This window comes from Zingiber officinale, chromosome 2A (assembly GCF_018446385.1).
Source record: "Zingiber officinale cultivar Zhangliang chromosome 2A, Zo_v1.1, whole genome shotgun sequence".
NCBI classification, from domain to species: Eukaryota; Viridiplantae; Streptophyta; class Magnoliopsida; order Zingiberales; family Zingiberaceae; genus Zingiber; species Zingiber officinale.
Window position 1 is genome coordinate 42,109,183 of NC_055988.1, and position 14,220 is coordinate 42,123,402.

General features: G+C 33.6%; 1 protein-coding gene across 2 annotated transcripts in view; it reads right to left on the reverse strand.

Moving 5' to 3' along the window:
* The window catches only part of LOC122041062 (BEACH domain-containing protein B), a 117,080-nt gene that overhangs the window by 6,560 nt on the left and 96,300 nt on the right, over nucleotides 1-14,220 (reverse strand). The window contains exons 30-40 of one of the 2 annotated variants that reach the window (XM_042600606.1): nucleotides 10,448-10,669; nucleotides 9,900-10,367; nucleotides 9,494-9,823; nucleotides 8,950-9,399; nucleotides 8,828-8,874; nucleotides 8,644-8,737; nucleotides 8,308-8,514; nucleotides 7,465-7,590; nucleotides 7,014-7,351; nucleotides 6,644-6,875; nucleotides 4,925-5,690 (exon numbers count right to left, since the gene is read on the reverse strand). In XM_042600606.1, coding sequence (XP_042456540.1) covers nucleotides 7,301-7,351; nucleotides 7,465-7,590; nucleotides 8,308-8,514; nucleotides 8,644-8,737; nucleotides 8,828-8,874; nucleotides 8,950-9,399; nucleotides 9,494-9,823; nucleotides 9,900-10,367; nucleotides 10,448-10,669 — 1,995 coding nt within the window. In that variant the 3' untranslated portion in view covers nucleotides 4,925-5,690; nucleotides 6,644-6,875; nucleotides 7,014-7,300. Of the gene's footprint in view, nucleotides 1-4,924; nucleotides 5,691-6,643; nucleotides 6,876-7,013; nucleotides 7,386-7,464; nucleotides 7,591-8,307; nucleotides 8,515-8,643; nucleotides 8,738-8,827; nucleotides 8,875-8,949; nucleotides 9,400-9,493; nucleotides 9,824-9,899; nucleotides 10,368-10,447; nucleotides 10,670-14,220 lie in introns of both variants that reach the window. The other variant, XM_042600605.1, reaches the window with a different exon arrangement.

Genomic DNA, 14,220 nt, shown 5'->3' on the forward strand with positions numbered 1-14,220 from the left:
TACTTATTCAAGCATGGTCATGCATTTTAGTAATCCTACTTAATCAAGAGACTCATAGGCATCACTTTCATTATATGGATGGGACAAATTTCATCTACATCACTCACATCCCTTTGCATAACTTATTGCATACCCCGTGAACAACTTTATAATCGACTGTGTTATAGATGACATTTATCAATACTAAAGTACACAACTTCTTATGTAAGAAATTATAATGAATTCAGATCAAAGAAGTGTTTATATTAATAGTCGCTATGAGAATGTTTATGGCACTCATATAACAATTTGTGAAACATTTTCACGATAGGTCAATTTAATACATATTCTCTAATATATACCCCATGTGTTAACTTAATATCTCATATCCATGACATGTGAGATTAAGTCATCAATTAACCTATATGTTAGTCTCAATACATTAATATTATATTAATATTTGACTAAGAATAATTGAGAATAGTATTTTATGTATCTATAGTCTTTCACAATCAATTCAAATAATTAATATTCTATAAAACAGAATCTACCAAGGGCATTATTATATTTATTCAAATTTGCACAGATATAAAGTAAATATAATAAACACAAAATATTACCTTTTATCAAATTGGAAGGCACGATAGAGAGATACAAAGTACGTTTGGTGGCTTAGGGGTATACACAAACATATAGACATAACTATGAGGAAACATTTGCATATGTTACAAAGCTAAAATTACATCAATTGGATGTTTCAAATGCATTTCTAATGGGACTCTTTATGAAGAAGTCTATATGAAGATACCCATGGGTTCGAGAACAAGGAAACATTGAGATCAGTTTGCAAGTTGAAGATGTCCCTATACAGATTAAAATAATCTCCTAAGAAATAATCAAAATATCAATTAAATAGCAAAAAAATAAATAATAATAATAATAATAAATAATCATAATATAAAGATGATTTATTAGAATTTTCTTAGAAATTTTAAATAAATTTAAAACAGTAAAAAAGAATTTTTTTTTTAATATCAATTAATAATTTTTTATTTTTTTAATTTTAAATATATTTTTTATATATTTTATAGGTATAATTTAATTAGGGTTTATAAAAACCTATTCAAAATATCAAATCTCTAGTTGGAAATTATTTAAATTATTTAAATTAATTAAATCTTTTTTCTTTTGCAATAGTGCGCGCACCGTGATCCCGGAAGTCCTGCGAGCAGCTCGCGCGACGCTTCCAGTATCCGACGGAGGCACTGTGTGACGCTTCCGGCACCGCCGAAGGCGTCCCTCGGTACTTCCAGCGCCGCCAGAGGCGTCACGGGATGCTTCTCACGGCTCTAGAAGTATCGCGTGACACCTCCGCCGACACCGGAAGTGTTGCGCAATTCCTCTACTGCCGGCGGAAGTTTCTTGCGACCCTTCCGCGTGGAGGCGTCCATCGCGGGCAGATGACAAAGGTGAAATTTGTTCGCCTATGCCGGTTTCACTTCCTCACCTAAACAATAAATTCCAGCGGTTTCGGGCGACACGACTCGACATTTCATACCCTGGTTTGAATAGCACAATAAAAACAAATATAAAAACTAGACGTATAAGCACAATGAAAATATTAATGTAGCAAGTAGTAAAACAATAAATGAAAAGTTTGGAACTTGACTCTTAACTAGAAGATTTACGCGGACTCTTACTCTATAATCTATGGAGTCGTATGGTGAGCCAACCCTTGAAAAATCACTATCTTTCTCCTCATAAATTCCAAAGGAGAAACCTTTTCATGAGGACTTTTTACAAGAATAGGAAAATTAAATATAGTAGGAGACTTGCAAGACTATAGAGATTGGAGGTATAAAATTAAATCAAAAATAAAATAAAACAAACATAATAATTAATAAATAAGCACACTTGGAAGCAGAGTAATTGATGTGAGAATTGTTGCGGTAAAGTTTTCATTCAAGCTTTGCCTCACATTTTTAACTCTCCAAATAATCATAGATAAGCTCTAACACCTGCATTCAATCGATTGTTTTAAGCCATCAATCTTACTAAGACTTGATATGTGCACAGTCTTACTCAAAATATTGTTGTCCATGCTAGTCGACAACATTGTCAATCGACTCATTAATATTCTTAGTTGTCTCTTAGCCATGACACTCAACATCTCTAAATAAGATTGTGTTCAACAATATAATATTTCAAATTTATAATTAACTTAGTCAACCATATAGTATTTCAAATTTATAATTAATTCAATTGGCTAACTTAGCTTTAGTGAACACCAGTTGATTCCATTACAAAAAAATATATATATTTTATTTGCTTTAGTGAACACAAGTTGATTCCATTACACAAAAAAAGAATAGAGCCTAAGGGCCAGTCGACTAACCAGCTATCAACTGCTCTCACATTCAATCAACTCATCTTGGAATAGAACCTTTATGTTCGCAAGAATTTCTACTCGACTCTAATCGACTGCCTAGTTGGCTAATCAAGCATCAATCAATTGAACTATCATTAAGTTAACTCAACTCGAAAATATTTTTGTTTGCTAGTTTTCTGCCTTCAGTCAACTTCCCAATTGACTAACCTTACCAACTGACTAAATGTGACCATAGGTCAACTAAGTCATTGAATTTGACCCCAAACACTTGTTTCTTAGTCAACCTTTAACCTAAACAAAAGAACAAGTCAATAAAATTCAAATCACTCGTAATCTCTCACAACTCCGTGCCAAGAGTTTACCTTCAGAACTTCTCATGTGTGAGGCATCAACCGACCTAAACCTCCCATGACTCCTCATCTGCTAAGAGGTCTCACCTACCAGTCTTCCTCCTCTGCCAACTCCTACTAGACTTCCATATCTACCAGCAAGTCTTCCATATATGCCAACACTTTTGAACTTCTCCTTTGCCAAATGTTTGGTCGAGATCGACCCATTTCATCTTCATTCGTCTATCAATGCCTCTTTGACATTCCTTTTCTGCGAAAATGTTGGATCGACTTTGTCAAACATAATTTATGTCAAACACATTAAAACCATATGGTTGGACTCAATCATTTAGAGCATGACACCAACACTACTTCCGTCCCTTTCCTCCTTGATGTAAGCTTAAGGACCAATTTACACTAGATGGCCACCGGAGGATGTTAGGAGATCAGCATAGGGGAGCATGCATACTACAACATGCATAGGGTAGATGGGCAATGCGATAGAGGAAGGTTTGGAGTGGGAGAGGACAGAGAACTGAAATTAAAGTTGGATATCCATATAAGCATCCCAGTATGTGTTTTGCATACGTGTCAACATCTCATATCCTCCCTACACAAATAATCTATCCTAAGCTTCCTGTAATTATAGTGTTGTGCCAACATATGACATGGCACAATTGACATGTGTAAAGATGAATTTAACTTTTTTTTATTATTTATTTAGATTGTTTCTCTAAAAGTCCAATTCTAATTCCTATAGTTGTATTTTTATAAATAAATAAGTTGTCGAAAAAGATTATAAGCCTAAAACTTATATAAATTCATTTCCTCATATATCTATGTAGAAATATTTTTTTAATTTAATTACTAATTGAAATAATTTTATTTTTTATACGAAACTCCCATAAAGGCGGGGTCCCAAGGAAGGATCTAGTGTACACAACTTTACTCTGCTTTTGCAAGAGGTTGTTTCCAGGACTCCTCCATGTCATAAAGCAGCAACTTTACCATTGCTATAATTGATATAATTTTATTAAAAGTGAAAAATCAATTCAAGTGAAATTAGATTAAATAAGTAATCCTCACGTACTTTAATCCATGTTAAAACATATCGAGTGACACTATGGCATGTACAACCAAAATTTAATATAATATACTATGTAATTTTTATCCTCATTAAAGGAATAAAACTAATCTAAATTTATCTCAGCATGCTCTAATGCACGTCACAATGTGCTAATTGTCAATGTAACCAAAAACTATACCATTTGAGCCATGGATGTAAACTGTGGAATAAAATACCTTAACTCATCCCCCTGATATGTTATTTGCTTCTCTTCTTCATCTCCTTCAACTTTCAAATCTCCACCAACACCATGCATAAACACTCTAGCACAATTTTGAAACTGTACCAATTCAATTAAATACAAAACTGCAGCATGCCTCGAGATTTCAAAGCTTATCTTCATATGTTTTTAGGATATCAAATTTCAAAAGGGTAAGGAAAAGATTAGCATGCTACTAAGCACCAGTTCACCAAATTCCATGTACCAGTATGTACCCAAAACTAATTTAGGGTACTACACTGATATAGATGTTGCATTTATCAGATAGAAATAACCAAATCCAATCAATGTTGAGTGCTAGTAAAAGCACAAATGTTTAAGCTCTAAAAAATTATATGGTGCAACTTCTGAAGACCAAATATTGTGCAAGGTTCTTGGTTAATTTATACCGGACTCAACTTGGATGCTCTTTCCCAATTATCAATCTGCACAACTACATGCAAACTCTATCAAATTTAATGTTATTAACCAAAATACTTCTTCAGTCATTAACCATTCTGTCTGAATTAATAGCAAAAAGATTGTCAACTAGAAATTCTGTAATTGTCATCTGCTAAAAAAGAGGATGTCTCTTGCTGTTTTCGGTGTTTTCTCTGATCTATGGATTCATAACAATTGCTGATAATCAGTTTGCTAAAATAATGTCCATGTAGTTATTCAGGGGCCATCAACTATAGAAAAATACCCCATCAATCAATTTGTATTGTACTCTATCCACAATTGTGTAGTCAATGTCATACAAATTTGAAAGAGAAATTCATAAGTATGCTTTCTCCGAATCTCTAAAAGAAGTTGCCAAACCCATAATAGAATGACCATTAAAAATAAAAATAATCCAGAAAAGAAATGCTAAGAAAAACACAATTCAAAGAAACACATACCTCTAATTGGATATATGAGAATCAATGATGATGAACTGCAACAGCATCTACCAATATTTAACTCATCCAGTTGCAGTATTTTTTGATTTATTGTTGCGTGAAAGGCTACTGCCTCTACGGGTAAGAGGATTTTCTATGGAATATACTAGTAGGCTACCATCTTTAGTTCCAGCTAAGAAGCATTCTTCAGGGGTCACAGCTAGGGATGTTATTATTTTCCCTATTCCTTCATACTTTCTGACAACATCAAGTGAATGCATGGAACGCACAATTATCTGTCCTTGATCACCAGCACAAACAAGGAAGTCACCACAACTACTAAGTTCAATGCAGTTGAGGCGCCCATTGGATTCAGAAGATGCAACATGTTTTCCATTGATAGAATACATGTGCAAACTCAGATCACTCTCAGCATAGATGACCAATCTTCCATGAGGTGATACAACTAACTTGGACAAAGGACTACCAGAAGGGTGCTGAATGGACTGTGCATATCTTCCTTCCCTTAGTGTGTGAAAAATGCAAGTTCCATCTTTTGAACCACTGATGACAACATCAAGTTCAGCACTAATAAACAAGCATGTTATAATGTCATCATGGCCACATAGAATATGGAAAGGGCTTTCAATGATGACATGATCTTTTCGAGGAAAATCAGTTTGCATAGCTCGAGATCTTCTCTCAGCATGCCTTCCACGATAAGCATGCCATACCATGACAGTTGTGTCATAACTTCCAGTTGCAAGCATACTTCCATCAGATGAAACTGCAACATGTAAAAGAGGTATATTAAGACCACAATTCAACATTAAATAACTTGATGTATTAAATTGTGTCATACGATATACGGATTAAAAAATAGAAACCACTTAGAAATGACAACAATATGCAGCCTCCACCCTGAATAAACTTGAATATTTTGACTAAATTCTGTCAATTTAAAAATATCATATTAACAATTTTGAATCAATATCCTCAAATAACAGAATTATTATACGATCACACCGATGTGTGGGATCAACTTTCCTAAGCAATTCTATTGTACTCATCGATAATAAAAGGGTAACCTAGTGCACGAAGCTCCTACTAGTGCGGGTTCCAGGAAGAGTCAAACCACATTAGATTTATTTTACACAGTCTTTTCTTGCATTTTGTAGGAGGTTGTTTCCACGATTCGAATCCGTAATCTCAAGGTCACATGACAACAACTTTATCATTATGCCAAGGCTCCCCTTCTATTGCACTCATCAATAACTAGAAAACATGGGAGGAAAGTTAAAATGGATGGATGTAAAAATTGTACTATTGCACGAGTCATAAACCTTTCCATAGTACAGGGGAGTTGATAAAAGATGGCACAATCCTAATTGCAAGTTGACATTCTAAGCTAATGCCCCTTTATCTGCTATCAAATTTGCAGCAGGAATGGAGTTAAATATAATCACATTAGTCAAAAAATTCTCCTACTAATCCAAGATGTCGTTTTGTGATATCTAGACAAAGCTTTGCAAATGAGATACAAAAAAGTGCAACTTCAAGATCTACTAAACAAAAACAGCAAGCACAATAATGTTTCATTTGACCAGGAAAAATAGTAATGGAATCCTTTAAACTAAGCACCCTTATTTTACTTTTAGCTACTTGGTAGTCAAAAGAAATTGACTGTAACACTAGCTATGGCACTCAAAAGAAAAGGATTATAACATGGGATTAAAGCACCTGCTATACAGCTGACCACATCTTTGTGTTGTCTGATGCTCTGCACTATCCTTCCTTCATTTAGGGAGATCACCTGAAAGCTATTTTCCCAATTACCACATGAAATAAGGTAATTTTCATTAAGAACTTGCATGGTGACCATGCATTGCTTGCCAAACTCAATGTTTTCAGCCAATGGAGTACAGAGCTTGCGAGGTGAAAACACATCAGGACCTATACCAAAAAACGGTTCCTGTAGAAACAAGAATGCAAGTATAACTAATCAGCCAAGATGACACTCAATGAGCTAATAATCGAATGGTCCTTACAGATATCATTTATTATATTATTTTGTAAATTCAACTAGTTATAATAAATGTATAACAATAACCTGGGATCCAGAGAATGTGAAGTTCCCACCAGCCTGCAATTGTGTTGTTAACCACAGTTTTACTGACAGAGTGAGCCCTTGACTCACCAGTACAACATTAGAGTCTAATAAGCCAATAAAAACTATGGCCGAAGAGGGACTGGTTGCACTAGAGACAATGGAAGTCAATGTGATTGATGCAGGAGCAAAATACAAGGGATGGGCAATAGGGATTGGTGGCCCTCTTCGCGGGTGTCTCTTTCTGAAAATCTGGATTGGTGTTTGGCCAAAATTTGCAATCTGATCTTCTATTGCAGATTTTTGCAGCATATCATCCATGTTCTCCAAATCGACAGCACCTTCATAAGTTAAATAGTAAAATATGTTGGCTGCCTGTACTCCAGCATAGTTTCACAAAGTTATCTTCAGTAACATAAAGATGAATATTACCAAATTAGACTTCAAAGCATACCTCGACGGCAGGCTTTCCACGTTGTTTATAACCAAACACTAGATCGATCCAGTGATGAAGATTGGAACTCACGTATTCACTCTCCAAAGCTTCCCTATTTCTATATATGAACTCCTCTGATGAACCCTGTACAAAGAGTCACTGGTTGAAATAACTAAAAGAAAAAATACCCATGAAACTAAATACATATATACCAACAGTACCAGTGAAACATGTAATAAGAAACTCTATTTACAAGGCCAATAACAGTAAGAAAAAAAAATGAAAACATATTTGACATTCTAAATTCCATCTCATTTGACCTCAATAGCTAAAGTTGACCAAGGGTAGAGATCAATGATTTTCTGAAAGTTGATGCCGAAAGTTTATTAGATCTAAACATAGACAGAAAGAAGAATTTCAACTTTTATTTTGGCAAATCAAGAATGCATTTTAGAAGTAGCTGCATAACTTAGGGAGTTAGTTAACCATTTCAAAAGATTTGGAGATTTAAAGGGAACACCTGTAAATAAAGAGAAGATACACCTTATTTGGAGGTACAGAATAAATCCTTATAGATAAAAAATGTAATAAAATAAATCAACAATTAATGTGAACAACAAATGTCAAGCATGTTATTTTATCCTTTTATGAATTACAAGGATCAAACTTCCTTTTTAATTTTTAGAAAAAAAAACAAACCACAGTGAAGGAATAAGTCAAAAAGGAGAACAAATTATGATAGAAATTAGCACAAATCTAAAGAATGACTTCAAGCTTCCATCCATAGACTACATATATTTCATAGAAAAATCACATTAAGAAAACATGGTTAATCATATCCCATACTATAAGAACTAATACCTTGGCCCATGGAGGGAGGACAACATCACCTAGAGGTTCACCATCTTGCTTAACACCTAAATGATAACGATTTGAATTGACAAGAAATTCAGGCATGTAAAAGAACTCAGGGATCAGCTCCTTGACATCACTTGTATTAGATAGGCAATTCCGGTATGTTCCATCTATGCATTGAAAAAGACGGTCTGCGTGATCGAATTTTCCTCCCTGTCGAAGAAACATTAACAACAGCTACATAAAAATAGGATAAAAAATTAAATGAAATAGAATGCAGCTTAGCAGGAAAATTTTGCTTCAGTAAGGAGAAATAGAAGAACAAAAAACAGTATATGGTACCTGCAAATTTCGATGTAGAGCTGTAAAAGGTTCAAGCCTAAGTAAATAATAGAGCACAATGCCCATGCTAGAATAATGAGATCCATAGTAAAAACTGCAAAGAAAGAAAATGTGTCAGATGTTACTAAATATGAATGTCTATCCAGACCAGAAAGTACCAAAACTCTGATAGCATAGCCACGACCTAGGAATATCAGGATCACTGAAACTGTGATATCTCTCCTCAAAACCCTGCATCAAGTTAATGCGATTACATGGTCATGAACAGCCAGCTAGTAGTTACTAATATTTAACAATGCGAATGACCTCAAAGCGTTTGGAGTCCAAGGCACCAACTGGTTTTGAAAGGTCTCTAAAAGTAGATGATTTGTTGAAATCTAGCTTTTCTGATGAATAATCAGCCAATACCCAAGGAAAGATAGGATATTGAGTCAAGTCATTATAAGAACGACCAGAAAGAGTATTGAGAGTCATTAAATATTCAAAGTTGCTAATCTCTCTTCTCCTCCATCTCTCCCTGGCGTTTTCAGCCATCTCAAGTGCAATACGTCTGTCAATAAAAGTAATGTGTCCAGTTTTATCTCTGGAGCTCCCTTTGGGATACAATTCATTCCTCAGAGAGATTATTGTTGTTCCAAAATGTTTGGCATCCTTTTGAGACATAAAATTCAGAAAAACAGGTGCCTTGGAATCATTGAAGAATATTTCTAGTGCTGTATACTGTAGTAAGTAGCGAGTCCAATGAACTGCTTTTATCTGTAAAAGCAAGGATCTATAATGTTATGTTGAATAAAATGCCTAAACATCAAAAGTTAAATCCTCATAGAAGAAATTATTATGAAGTACAGACCGTAGAAAGATTCCATCTCCTATGGAGTTTGATCTTGTTGCATTTATGCTGTGCAGAAACATCAAGATCTTCACTGTCAATTGATCCTTTTCCACGGGTGCTATCAAATGTCAGCCCTTTATGTGATTTCTGCTTCGGTATACTTCCCAATGGTTCAGATTTTCTAGAATCTAAGTTCCCTGTATCATTGAAATTTCTGAAAACTGAAGATCCTCCTGTGCCTTCAACTAAGAACTCACCAGAAAAATGCAGCACATTCTGCATGATAGCCAAATGCCCAGCCAATTTTCGTTTTGGTGTAATAAACACAGCAAGTGTAGACAAGTGAACCTACAAAACAAGACCCATGAACACATAAAATGGATGTCTAAAGTGTAAGATCTAGCATCTCCAAAAATATACATACCTCAAAAGAATCACTATCTGTGGAACCAGAGGATGGTTCCTTTTCAGGAACACTATCCACATCACCACTGTGGTCTTTGACAAATTCTGAACCATGATTTTCCAAAAAAATATGCGGGTCAAGCTCATTCATCATAGCCAAGTCATCATCCAAGGAATCCAGAGACTTCTCATCAGTAATTCCTCGTACACCCTTCAAAATAAATTGTTTCATTTGTTCAGGAAAATTGGTCCTCATACCAGCAGAGGACTCACTTGTAGGTTGAGTGATTCTATTTGACATTTTAGTTGTTGGAGGGTGACAAAGACGCTCATCAAACTTGTAATTTCGTTTAAGTTTGGGCCTGCGCCTCCAACTATCCTCTGTCTTATCGAGTTTCCAATGAGTGGCAACAGAATTTGGAAAAGGAAGTGAAGACCATGGTCCTCGCTCATCAATTAAGGCACGATAAATATGAAGCCATTTATCCTGAGAAAAGAAAAAACAAAATAGCTTTGTTAACTAATGATATATAGTATTGTTTTACTGGAGTAGTGCAAAATACATACAGCAACAACTTGCTGCTCCTCCTCAAGCGCAAGCTGTAAAGCAGTTTTCCTGTTGTCATCTGAAGATAAAACTGCATTCATATTACACTGAATATCATCTTCAAAGGCTTTCTGATGGTTTTTCTCTGTTAGCAAGTGCTCGTCTAGCTTAGCATGAAGCTCCTGTAATTGTTTTATGCGGTCACCATTGATGGATACTACAGATTTTGCCTCATCAACTGCCTGACCAAAGTAAAACACTTTGATTTTATTATATAAAAACCAAATTGATTAACTGTAATCTTCCACTATTGTCAGATATCATTGATAAGTTAATTTATTGTCTATGATAAAACATGGCGAAATTGATGATAGTTGTAACTATAAACTTTGCAACAAAAGTCTCTAGGTTGGGCTTAAATCAGTTTTTCAGCTAAATGCTGACATGATAGTATGACATGGGCAACACAACTAGCCAGTATACTGTGTTGAAGTACTAAGCCACTCTTGAGGAAAAAATTTGGGAATTTTTTTTATTTTTTCCTTTCTATTCGAAGAACTTATTGGGAAACTATTAGGATTACTTCCTAAGTAGTGTCATTTACATTTATATATGTTAAGGTAGGCTTGACCACTAGCCGAGTCTGGAACTAGAATCAACAGGCTGGTTACACATTGTTTAATGGGCTGAAACTGTAATCAAGAGATGGGCTGGTTATGGGTCAAGCCCAAGTGAATCGGTGAACCGGCGAACCGCCGATCTGAACCACCAATTCAATTGACGGTTAAGCGCCGGTTCTTAGCTGAGTGGCTAGTATTTACTTCAAAACATCTTGGTTTTTTAAACTGTTTTAGATATTTTCAATGAGAGCCTTTCATTTAATAATAACAACAAAAACAAAGCTTTATTCCATTATTATATCATCATCTATATTTAAATAAAATTAATCCTCTACTGATTAGACTTTTTTTTCGTTTTCAATATCAAATTAAATAACTTTGTAAGTCATTCGATACCTTGTTTGCCGACACTTCCATACACCTATCGAAATATCATTTTGTCAAACTACTTTTCCATTTTGTATCCCATTTAACATTTATTCTACTTTTGAATTTTGAATTCTACAATAAAAATTTAAATTTCTATACTCCTTTAATCTACTTAAATTACCTAAAAGTTAAATTTATCATCTAAACTTTCATTAAAAAGTTAATGAAAATACATCTTTAATCATTATTTTATTTCCTTGTCATTCTATTGGACCCTATTACATTCATCTTATTTGGGTGAAATATCTTATTTTTAAGTCTTGCTTTAACTATTCTATAAATATCCCTTTCCCTTTCTTTTGTATCCCGTTGTCGATATAAGTGTTCAAAATTTTCATTCTTGGTTTCATTCATTACTTTCTTAGACTTTTTTTTTGTTATATACTCTTTTTAAGTTCTACTCATTTTTATGGATTGTTTTTCATTCACTTTCTCAGTCCATTATCAAGATTCTTTACTTGGTGGTGCACGCCCCTTTGACTCACCAAGTACACTCTCTTAGCAACCATTTTCAATTTTAATGTCATCTTATCTCATGTCATATTCGAGTCGTCATGTATTTTTATTAATACTTATACTCCTACCCTCTCAGGTATGTTTTGTTTTCCATCCTTTAACTTTCACTACTTAATTCTAAAGGTCGTGCACATTTTCCTTGTATTGAGATACTATGTTTGAGGCGCATATCCAACATGACTAATCTAAGTTGAGTAGTTAAATTTTCTCCATAGATAGTAACGTTATAATTTTTATAAATCTTTCTATCCTTTTTTCTAACTTCCCTGTTCTTGAAAAACATATTAGCTAGTATAAGCTCATATGTTCCTGTAAAATCCAATATAGTTTACAGTCCTCATTTTTCTTCACGACATGCCAATTTAGATCTCCTAATAAAATCATTTTGTTTAGTCAAATATTTTGCAATGTCTTATCTAGGTCGTCCCAAAACCTAGATTTGATATTTTCATCTAATCCTACCTGAGGTACATATATTAAAAACATAAATAGTTTCTTTCACCACTATTATCTTGAGAGCTACAATCATATTCCCCTTTCTAACTACTCCCGTAACTTTATCCTTTAACAAATTATCTACAACAATATATAATCCATTTCTTGTTTTACTCATTCCTATATATCATAACTTAAAACTTGAGTTCTCTATCTTTGTCATCTCTCCTACCCATTTTCTCTTTTGTATACACATCGTATTAATTCTTTTTCTAATCATCGTATCTATTATCTCCATTATTTTACCAATAGGCATTTCTATGTTCCATGTTACAAATATTAGACCATTAATTTCCTATAATATTTATTCTTATCTAACCTATAGTGTGAGAACTCTTGCATATTTAACATTACACTAAGTTCTCATGGAAATGTAGCGATCCTTAGCGAGACATTACAATCGGACCTTGTAATGCGTTCCTTCCGGAGAACAACCTAGTATTAGCACAGTAGTTTGAAGGATCCATTTATTGAACATTTGCCTAAATCCAACGTCGACTGGCAACCTAACGCAACCCTCACCCTTTTTCATCCGGGCTTAGAACCGGCAATAGCAGGATTGCCTTTTATTTAATAATATTTATAATATTTTAATGATATTAATGGTGCGGTTCAATATAAACTAATTCATTTGTTTTATATTTTTCAATGCGAAACTATTATACCTTTTGAAGCAATTTTTCAATATATTTGTTTTGAATTTTCTAATGTGAGACTATTCTACCTTTAACTCATTAAATTTATTAATTTCATTTGACTCTCTTAATAGATTACTCATTGGTCTTATTTTATCTTTTTATCAATTCAACATTGAATTTACAGAGATTATTTAACTTGTAATAAAAAATTTGCCAAGGAATATAATCTGTTTGACAATAAACTTATATATATATATATATATATAGAGAGAGAGAGAGAGAGAGAGAGAGAGAGAAGATTATTATTGAATAACAAAATTAATCAAAAGATATAACTTATGTGATATATATAATGTTAATGTTAGATAAAAAAACATTGGTATCAAAAAAAAGATGAGGGTTTAGTAATATTCTTCTTGATCTACTTTAGCTACTTGATGATTGGACAAATGTTACAAAAAGAATAAAAAAATGCAACTTTAAGAAGACAAAGTAGAAGATTTTGATACCAAAGGAACTAACGAACTACGTGACTTTAATTCTCATATACCCTAAGTGGATAGATAGGCAATTCAAATAAGTTTATGCCTTTTTTTAATTTTTCTACATTTACAAATTTTCAAATATTTTTTAAAAAATAAAATATAAATAATAATCTTGAACGACGGTAAACCGTCAATCAAATCATAATTAGTGTTTTGAACTGTGAACCATTACCACTTTTGAAGGTTAAGATTAAAGGTCTAAATTTTTTAAACTATCGAACCAATGAACTAAAGGTTTTGAACTATCGAACCACCCGTTCCAAATTGTGGTCGGATCGATATTAAGGTTATTGCTATTTTTTACATATACTTCTTACTCCCTTCGAATTGGTACATATGCAATTCATCTTTATTAGAATATTGTAAAACCATTAACTTATTACAAATACACTTAATTAGTAGCTACAAATCTGCTAGCTAATCATTGGAACTATGAGGTGAGTATCACCTTGCAGCACCCATTTTCTCAGACGAAATGACTTCTAGGATGAAATAGCAATAAAACTATGTTTTGTACTCTCATGAAAGACTAGATGGCAAAAACTATAAA